This window comes from Stegodyphus dumicola, chromosome 2 (genome assembly GCF_044657685.1).
Source record: "Stegodyphus dumicola isolate Sdum_Otavi_A_Nest chromosome 2, ASM4465768v1".
In the NCBI taxonomy this organism is placed as follows: Eukaryota; Metazoa; Arthropoda; class Arachnida; order Araneae; family Eresidae; genus Stegodyphus; species Stegodyphus dumicola.
Window position 1 is genome coordinate 105765269 of NC_140769.1, and position 10725 is coordinate 105775993.

Here is a 10725-nt window from a genome sequence, read left to right on the forward strand (position 1 = left end):
CTTAATTATGGGACACCGGTAATTTCAAAATGCACATGAAAATCACAGGTTTGTGAAATGAGTGCTCCTAATCAGAGACACCCTTTATTCAGCCAATTCCCAGAATAATAGTAGGAGTTATTACAAACCTGTTATTTTGTCGCCATGCTGAAACACATAACTGTTATCTTGATAAAGTAATTTATCATATGGTAACATGAAAATTATACTCAAATGATATAAGTAATGGCCACTTAAAGACACAACATAGACCCTTTTTTACACAACAACAAATTAAAGACAAGGAAATGAATTTTTCAATATTTTTAAGTGTAAAACAGTCAGTACATGCCCATATAAAAATATAAATTATAATGACCCATTCTCAGTATAAAAGCAGCAGTTACCATAAACTTGTCATCTTGTAAGCATGCTGAAACACAACTTTTATCATGAGAAAGCATTTTACAGTATGTTAACACCAAATGATAACCACTTACTAAACATTAAGTGGTAGCCATTTAAATACAACCCAGATACCATTTTATGCAGCAAACACTCAACAGCACGAAAATGAATTTTTCAATATTATCATCTTTCAAGTGCTCTGAATATAAAACAGTCAGTGCATGTCCATATGAACAAAATTATAATGACCCATTCCCAGTATAATAGCAGCAGCTATTATAAACATACAATTTTCTAATCATGCTGGAAACATATAACTGTTACCTCGATAAAACATTTTACCATATGTTAACACAAAAATTATATCAAAATGATAAGAGTAGTGGCCACTTAAAACATAACCCACACACATTTTTATGCGATGACAAATTAAAGGCAAGGAAATTCCTTCTTCAATATTTCAAGTCATAGAGTGGATATATATATAAATATATTTATATACGTTTGGTGTGGCCGATTGCAACCAAAATACGAGGTGCACATATACATGTTATAGCAGTCCTATATACAAAATTTCAACTTTCTGAGGCTACTCGTTTTTGAGTTATGTGAGATATGTACGTACGCACGAACGTACGTACATACGTTCGTACAGAAGCCACGAAAAATTCTCTTCAGAATTAATTTTAGTTTCAGTTTTTTTAAGCAGTTTTATAATTTTTTTGAAGGAAAAGAGTATTTTATTCTGTCCTTACGTACAGATATGGTGCAAAAACATCGTTAAATTGCATTCGATAGCGGTCAAAATGGATATTTTCGGTGAAATATGCTGCCTGAAACTTTTCGCGATTACAATACTTCCTTTTTACTTCGTACAAGGAAGTAAAAAGGACATGCCTTCTTCAATATTTCAAGTCATCTAAATATAAAACAGTCAGTATATGTTCATATCAACAAAATTATAATGACCCATTACCAGTATAACAGTGGCAGTTATTATATACATATCATTCGGTAAGCATGCTGAAACATCACTTTAATCAGGAGAAAGCATTTTACCATATGTCAACACCAAACTTATACCCAAATGATAAAAGTAGTGGCCGCACTAAAACACAAACCGAGATACTTTTTTACGCGATGACAAATTAAAAAAAGGACATGCCTTCTTCAATATTTCAAGTCATCTAAATATAAAACAGTCAGTATATGTTCATATCAACAAAATTATAATGACCCATTACCAGTATAACAGTGGCAGTTATTATATACATATCATTCGGTAAGCATGCTGAAACATAACTTTTATCAGGAGAAAGCATTTTACCATATGTCAACACCAAACTTATACCCAAATGATAAAAGTAGTGGCTACGCTAAAACACAAACCGAGACACCTTTTTACGCAATGACAATTTAAAGGCAAGGAAATGCCTTCTTCAATATTTCAAGTCATCTGAATGTTAAACAGTCAGTATCTGTCCATATCAACAAAAGTATAATGACCCATTACCAGTATAACAGTGGCAGTTATTATATACATATCATTTTGTACCCATGCTGAAACATATCACTTTTATCAGGAGAAAGCATATTACCATATGTTAACACCAAACTTATATCCAAATGATAAAAGTAGTGGCCGCACTGAAACACAAACCGAGACACTTTTTTACGCGATGAGAAATTAAAAAAAGGACATGCCTTCTTCAATATTTCAAGTCATCTGAATGTAAAACAGTCAATATCTGTCCATATCAACAAAAGTATAATGACCCATTACCAGTATAACAGTGGCAGTTATTATATACATAACATTTTGTAAGCATTTTGAAACATATAACTGTTACTTTGATAAAGTATTTTATCATGTTAACACCAAAATTATACCCAAATGATAAAAGTAGTGGCCACATAAAAACATAATGCAGACACTTTTTTACACAACAAATTAAGGGCAAGGAAATGAATTTTTCAATATTTCAAGTCAATTATAATGATAAAGAATCTTACCATATGTTAACACTAATTTGATATCCATATTAATAATAAGGACCACTTAAAATACAACCCAGACACTTATTTACATAGATGCATAGAAATGAATTTTTCGTTACTATTACGTTTCAAGTGATCTCAAGGTTAAACAGACAGCATACATGAGTAGAAAAAAAATAATAAGGAATTCACAATAATGTGTAACAGTAACTGTTAGATGCGAAAATATTTTTTCAACAGAAATAAATCTGAACTAACATCACTAGGCTTTGAAATTAATTTTTTGTGTCTTGTTACATGCATTAAAGTTACTAAACTTACTAGTCTATGAAATACAGCATCATTTGAATTAAAACCTACATTGTTTTAATGTTTAATTGCTAAACACCCATTATATTTTTATTTATGCTTTAAAGTTTTCAATTTGCACTCTTTTGCAATGCTTTTCTGGTTTAGTGTATCATTCTTTAATTTGCAATAATTATTTAAAAATGTGTTCGTTGATGACCAAAGAATCTGCTTTAACACTTTCTGTGACTCATGAGCTTTAGGGCAATCATCTAGATTTAAAAAAATGTCATTTTCTATCAGTATGTCTAGAGTTAAGTTACATGCTATATCCCTCTGATTTGCAGAAAATAAAAATTCATTCTCAAATTCTTCAGATACAAGTTTTTGAATAACAACATAATTATATATTACTGAATTTAGTACATCAGGATGAGGATATAGAAGTCCTCTATCAAATCTTTTTATCCAAGACTGTCCTTCATTTTCTACAATTAATTCTTTATCAATAGTTAGATTGCCTTTACAAATATCACAGCTTAATAGTTTCACAACTTTATAACTACAGTAACCAGCTATATACATTAAAATTGGTATGTCATTTTGAACATTTTGTATATCTTCATTTGTAATAGTTATTCTTCCTGAGAAAGTGCATCCAATATTTTCTTGCTCCAGAGATTCAATACACAGGTTTTTACAATTTAGATAAATAGGAATTCCTCCATACTTTGATGATTTAATAACAGTTGGCAGAAGACTTTGTAATCTTAATTTTGCTTCAGTTTCATATACTTGCCTTATAGAAATATTATGTTGTGAACCAGCCAGCTGTCTATATTTTCCGAATCTATTCTCTAGGAGATCTGTCTGAACTTTTCCTGGTAAAAAGTAAGTAAATTTTAGCTCCTCAATGCAATACCTTGCCATTTCGAGCAACGAATAGCTAGTATGTGTTAATACAAAATGTGTTTCCTTAGTTAGTCCACCACTAGAACAGCCTAAAAGTTTCCACTGATCTAACCACTCAAGTAACTTATTTAAATAAATATATCTAACATCATCATTTTGCACAGTTAACGGCTTTTGATACTCATTCATCTTATGGTGTCCTTTAAAGATACTTTTGACATTGACTATTGACCACCATGTAGATATAATTTTAATAAATTCAGCCGTTGTTTCGTAATTTAAAATACTATTTTCTTTACCAATAACCATTATTGCCTTTGCAAGACGACTGTCAAATATTTGTAATGCTAGCTTGACATTTTGTCTTTCCAAATTGGTTGGATACAGAGCTTTCAGAGTCAAACCATAATTATATTTTACAATTCTGCCTGCCTCTAATGAATGGAGACTTTTTATGCATGCAAATGCCGTTGTTTCGACCTTGGAAAAATTTTCAAAATTTGGATAAAATAAACATTGCCCAGAAGTTTTTTGATTTATCCAGTTGTTCCTGACACACTTCAAGATGTGCACTGAGTCAATAACAAAAAATAGTGGCCGAGATAAGTCTGCAGGGTTTTTATACACAATACTAATTTTTGGAGGCATACAAAATAATGACATGGCTTTTTTATTTATTGAATTATTGTCAGAGACAACTGCCACAATTCTATAACCTATATTTTCTAAACCAATTATAATTTTCTTAAGATATTGATACAGATCCTCAGCATTTAATGATTTAACTGGTAATATATGTGCCACATCCTTGAAAGGTGATAATAAGCTACGTATCATAAAAACATAAGCACTTGTAGCAGCTTTTTCACAGTTGTAGGCCATGCCACACAAATTTCCTCCTTTAAAATCGAAACATGAATTTAAATGCACTTCATCCATCATAATAATTACAGTTTTATCATTTTCTTCTAAATCCTTGCATCTTTGTTTAACATATCCTAAAAAGTCATCATTAAATTGCTCAGTAATAGGATTAAGAGAAAACATTGAACAAATTCTACGAATAGTACGTGGATGGGGAATAGAAATGTAACCTGAATGTCGTAAAAACTTGTATGCATGCGGTGAGATCGAGTTTAACAAACTGCAAAAAATAAGTAAATCTGGAGTATATTGATACTTCTCTTTCTTTACATTTAGTTTATTTACTTGCTCTGAAAGGAAGTTCAGTTCAGTTTCTTTTTCAGGTAACACTCTTTTCAATTCTGAAAGCATATCATCCACAATTTGTATAGAATTCTTAATATATTCTTCATTTTGTAAGTTATGAGACAGACTTTCAACTTCCTTTAGTACTTCTAGAAACATATTTACATTACTAATTTTTAGAGGGAAAACAAATTTACCAATAGATTTTATAGCGATGTTTTTAATATAAACACATACTGTTAAATCCTCATTTATTACTACCGATTTCTGAATTTCTGGAGCTGGGTCACTTAAAATATCAAGTAACATAGTTGAATTTTCAGTATGTACAGTTGTCCAAAATGTTTCTAAAATCTGATGTTCTAGGCAATTATTGAATTCAATTAAACTTTCAAATGATCGTTCATTATCATACCGTTCTTTCATTTTCAAACTTTCTTCTATCTCTTTCTCCAGGTATTTCTCTTCTAAACGAGCTTTCTTCTTTTCTGGTGACATTCTCGATACAGAATTTGATGACATGTAGGATGGGCCATCAGGGAACTGAGAAGGTATGCATCCTTTTTTCAAACGTGGCCTAGAAATTGGGGCTTTAATTAACTTCGCTGATTTCTCATCATACATTTCGATTTCTCGTATTATTTCATCTGATCGAAAATGTAATTCACATACCTATAAAAGAAAATATTCAAAAATCAACTTGTTGTGAGTACAAAAGTTAGATGCATGTTAATATTTAGTAACAGAAGTCAATAAGCCCTATGATTTAAATAAATAATTTGATACATAAATACGAATTAAAAAACCAGTAATATCATTTCAATTACGTGTATAATTTAAGTAATTTGTAAAATCTGGAATGCTCATCATAATGATTACAGCTTTATTTACATTTAAAGAAAATTATATATTTGAGATAATTGTTTACAACAAACACTGGTTACCAAATACAAATAATTACCTTGAATACATCATACCAAACTTTCATATATCATTACAAAAATTTTAAAATGAAACCTATTATGATTACTTAGTAGTTCCTTGTCATATAAATTATGATAAATTTGGAATAACTACAGAATCTGCCTGCACAGTATACTAGAAAGCATTTACAAATTATTGGCATTTATGTAACTACTAAATTTAGAATTATTCCTGTTATATGGAACTTTATTTCATTCATAAAACTTTGAAGGAAAATATTTTTTTGAAATGATTAAAACAGGCAAGATTAAAATCTTTCAAACATAAAACTTCTTACCCACAGATCAAAATCTAATATCGTAAGCATAAACATCACATACCTATCAATAAAAGTAATAAAAAAATGTAAAGATACAAAACATAAAAAATGCAGTAAAATTGAACTTACTCTGGTATGTTTAGTAGGTTGAAAGCCATCTTTTCTTCGTAGACTCCTTATCCATTTCATCCGGAGTTCAGTCTCATTTGGAAACTTGAATACAGCCACTTTTGGTCCGTTTTTATAATTACCACGACATGTGGCTACAGCACATTTATGAGGCATCGTATGAAATTATAAAAGCACGAGACATTATATAAAAAAAGCACGAGACAATATAAAAACTCTGTCGCTAACGCAAATAACCGCTCCACGTTCGTCGCTCTTGGCTCAACTACGGGGCTTTGATTTTGTTTGAAGGAGCGAGGTGAGTCAGAGACGACTACCTTTGACGTCAGAGCTTCCCCTCGCTTCAGTGTCCCGGCTTCCTTCTATAAGGAGGTGTTGGTCAGACTCGCTCTCCCGTTTGCTGTCGAGTAGAAAGAGAATCCCTACTGGTTTTCCGATATCGATCTCGACAGGTGTCCAGACTAGACCCCATAATATAGGGGTCTAGTTTGTCCCTCCCTGCAGTGCCAAGAAGTTATGAACTGCACTGTCTTCATATGAACGTGTCATGAAGACAAGAACATTTTGCATTTATTGCCAAGATCTTCATATTACAATCAGAAACCTGCAAAATATTACTGTCGTACATAAAGATCTTATCTAAAGGCTTAAACAAGAATAAAGGAACTATATGCTATCAATAACAGGAAATATAATTTTTATCAGGATTATAGAAATACATATGTTTCATAACTTTTAAATGCTTTGAAATTTATTAGCTAAATGATAATAATCTACTTAATATGAAATAATATTATACAATATAAAATTATTGAGGAGTGTTAATTAAAATCCTTGGGTTTACTAAGAAAATAAATTACATAAGCAATATACAAATCTCATTTCAAATTTATGGAAAGATACATGTGTATAACATTATGAAAGCTCAGTTATTATTCAAAACTAATCCTACTTCAGAAAAATCAATACACAGTTTTATAGTTTTACATGTATGTAACAATTATGAGTACACTCTCATAAAATTAACATAACCTTCTCATTTGTGGTGTCCAAAATCAAGATCCGAATGACCTACTGACACCCAGAGTCGTAGCTAGGGTTTTCAGCGCCCAGGAACAACTGAAGATTTCGCGCCCCCTACTGCTTGCCAGGGATGGAAAACATTTAATTCTAAAATGTCGTAACATCAGTTTGGCGCCCCTTGGATTCTGCGCCCGGGGACAGATGCCCCCTCTTGCTACACTCCTGCTGACACCTACTAATTGTTTTTATAAACTGTATTAATCTTTCACATGAGAAACTTGCAATATTTTCACAGGATGCTTCTAAAATAGTATAATAATATACTGATAAAGTAAAATGGAGAAAAGAATACTGTTTTTTCAAACAATTTCATAACAACATATCTTTCATAAGAAGAAACAGGGTATTTGACATCAATAGGTAAAAAATTACAATCCCTTTTCACATGAAATTTTAAGCACTCTAATTAGATAAAATATTAACAGATGACTTCAAGAATAATATCAAATCTAAAATCCCAACAAACACTGTAATTCCTTTTTAAATAATACTGCAAATGAATCCAACTAGTTATCTTTTTTCAGATCCTGATTTTTGACGACAAAACACAAATGAGAATGTTATGCACCAAAGATGTAATTTATTATGAAAACCAGAGAGAAATTTAACTAACATATTCTTCTCTGTTTACTACTATATAATTCGGAACTTAATTCTAATTAAATTTTTCGAATGTTTCAGGTGATACATAAAAAATATTAAGCAGAAAATTATTTGTTAAGTATAGAAGAATTCATAAAAAATGTTTCTACAACTGAAATTGATCAGAAGAACAGAAATCAAAACACATGTAGAATGTATAAACATAAATTATAGAATAATTGATTAAGTTATTTACAATTTTACACTGAAATTTCAACAATTCAAATAAGTAACTTACTCTTAGGTCAGGCGGCAATCCAGTAAAATGTAAGAATATTCGAACAAAAGCTGTTAGTTCAGAACAGAATACAACTGTTTATCTCCTCTAAATAACTTTATAAACTGCTTAACATATAATGCAAACGTATCCAGTCTGCTTCGGAACATTCTTCTTTGAATTGAATTACGATGATATATTTATTCAATTTAAAAGATACATCGCTAAACATTCATCCGACGACATTACTTTTCAATCGCAAGATTTTTAAACGGTTGCACATAAGCAGCCGAAAACCGCTCCGCACGAAAAACCCGTCATATGTCACGTCACTCTCGTATCGAGATCTCGTCGCAGGCAAGAAGGATACGGCCCCTAGTTGGTCTTGCTTGAACGCAGTGGTTAGTCGCACCGACGGTGCGAATAGCTAAGAGGCTATTCACACCACCTACGTTCGCGCATGCGCACAATCAGCCCAGGTACCAGCATTTTACGCCGATTTCCGTAAGGCAGGCGGTAGCGAGAGCAAAGGTTGTTAACCTTAAGTCAGCAATAGAAAGCGTTGTTAATAATTCACCAGCAAAAGAATAATTTGCAAGTAATACTAATTATCAGTTACAAAGAGGAGGTCAATCTATATGCGTGATAATGTTCAGGAAAGGATTAGATAAAATAGGGATTTAATGATGGTTCTAATTGGAAGCGAGGACGAGTAATTAGTTTAAAAAATCTTTAATGTATGGACAAAAAAGCTACAGAACTTACTTAAATTCTTTTATTTAACAGATGAATTTTTATGCAAACTTAAAAACTAGTCTTACAGCATAGGACCGTCAGAATTTATTATTCAATAAGAAAACTTACTGAAAATTATAATATTCTTATATATTCATCACTTTTTCAGTATCCACGCATGTTTATAGGTTCAAATGTCATATTTCAAAATCAAAGTTATTTATGAAATAAAAACGTATAAAATCTGATAAATCATTTGTGTGCGTGCAAATTTTTAAATCTAAATCTCTTACATTAAATTATTTCTGTCTTTTGAATTACATCCGATTATTTATTTAAATTTAATTTATTTATGTGTTTTTACTAATATTTGAAAGTTCTTTGGAATACTTTTTATGTCCTGAAAACGCCAAGTATTTCCATAAAAAAATAAATAAATAAACAGGGATTCAAAAGTCTTAGTAACCAGTATTATATGATTAATTGTTCATTTAATAATTGATTTAATTGCTTTTAACTTATTTCATGTCTAAATTTTCTACACAGAAATCCTCTGTTTAATTTTTATTATCTTTTCTTAGACTAAAATTTTCAAAGAGGAACGAATTAAAGTGTTGATTGTGCAAAACACATCTTTGTTCTAAAAAGTACGAAAAACGTAAACAAAATTTTGCAATTCACCCCCAAATCAGTCATTTAAACTATTCCAACCGTTCAGGAAAACGATAAACACCGCGAACATAAAAATCTGCCCTTTTTATATATACTTTAATAAAAGGAAATGCGTTCTTTCTTTTTATATATATAAAAAAAGGAACGCATTTACCTATCTAATCTTTTGAAAGTCGCCAACGCTTAAAAAATGATAAATTACGTCAAGGTAACAATCCGCCTTAAAAAAAAAAAAAAAAAAAAAAAAGATTCACAACAACACTTAGGAGCGTGCTGGAGTTGGAGTTCGCTTACATAGAATACGTTCTTTTCGATTGGGTTCAAATGACGGATCCGACAACTCAATGTGCATGCATGCGTGGTTAATGTTGGTGCGAATCTTTCTAAGGACCTTGGGTGCAAATAGCTCAAGCGGCTAATCGCACCGCTAGTGTGAATAGCCTCAGCCGCCTTGAAAAGGGGTCGAATCTTATTGAACTCATTTCTTTCAGTTCTTCAGCGATTCCGGATGAGCAAAATAGGAGTTACATCCGACCATGGAGGTAAGAAAGGAAGGAGTGGTTAACCGGCACTAGAAGTGAAGCAGTGCTTCCAAGCTTCGGTCACCAGATGGGGTGTTCTTTGTTTACATTCAGAAGCTCGCTTGACAATGTTCTGATAGTATTTCGACACACGACAGTTCCATACAAATCGAAAAAGGGACACTTCCGCATGAAAGAAACATTCATAGTGGTGATAGATAATAGCAATTTGTATAGTTTAGTGACATTTACGCAAAAATCACATCTTGGTTATTTTTCGATAACTAACAACAGCGATTTTGATTATGACTTTGTGTTATAAAATTCTAAGAAGTTGAACTACAAAAATATAAATTTTAACAAAAATGTTATGCTTAAAGAATGAAAAATACCTTACGGTACCTTTAAAATTGTATACGTCTTTCGATACCCTTGATAGAGTATTCGCTACTTTTATTTTATGTTCCAAACGCCAAAATGTTTTAAATAAAATAAAGTTTTTTCACATCCATATATTATTGTAACATGTACCTTTTAAAATTTTTTAGAGGAGAGGCTTTACTGTTGCTCATTTTAAACTCATCCTTTTAATTTTATATATCTGAAAAATAATCCCTTTGAGCTTACACGTTTTACTTATTTGGGTTAATTAAAAATAAAATATAGTGAATACACAGAAATTAAAGATT

General features: G+C 31.2%; 1 protein-coding gene across 1 annotated transcript; it reads right to left on the bottom strand.

Moving 5' to 3' along the window:
* Positions 1-288: 288 nt before the first annotated feature.
* Positions 289-6420, bottom strand: LOC146998535 (uncharacterized). The gene is made up of 2 exons (XM_085810986.1): positions 6167-6420; positions 289-5466 (listed from the first exon to the last, which is right to left on the bottom strand). The coding sequence occupies exons 1-2, from the start codon at positions 6320-6322 to the stop codon at positions 2785-2787; spliced, it is 2838 nt and encodes a 945-aa protein (XP_085667112.1). The 5' UTR covers positions 6323-6420; the 3' UTR covers positions 289-2784.
* Positions 6421-10725: the final 4305 nt, after the last annotated feature.

Excerpts from the sequence above, each read along its gene's own strand:
- LOC146998535 (XM_085810986.1), bottom strand. The coding sequence starts at position 6,322 with ATGCCTCATAAATGTGCTGTAGCCACATGTCGTGGTAATTATAAAAAC. Across the intron at positions 5,467-6,166 it reads AACCTACTAAACATACCAGA|GTATGTGAATTACATTTTCG; the intron begins GTAAGTTCAATT and ends TTTCTTTTATAG.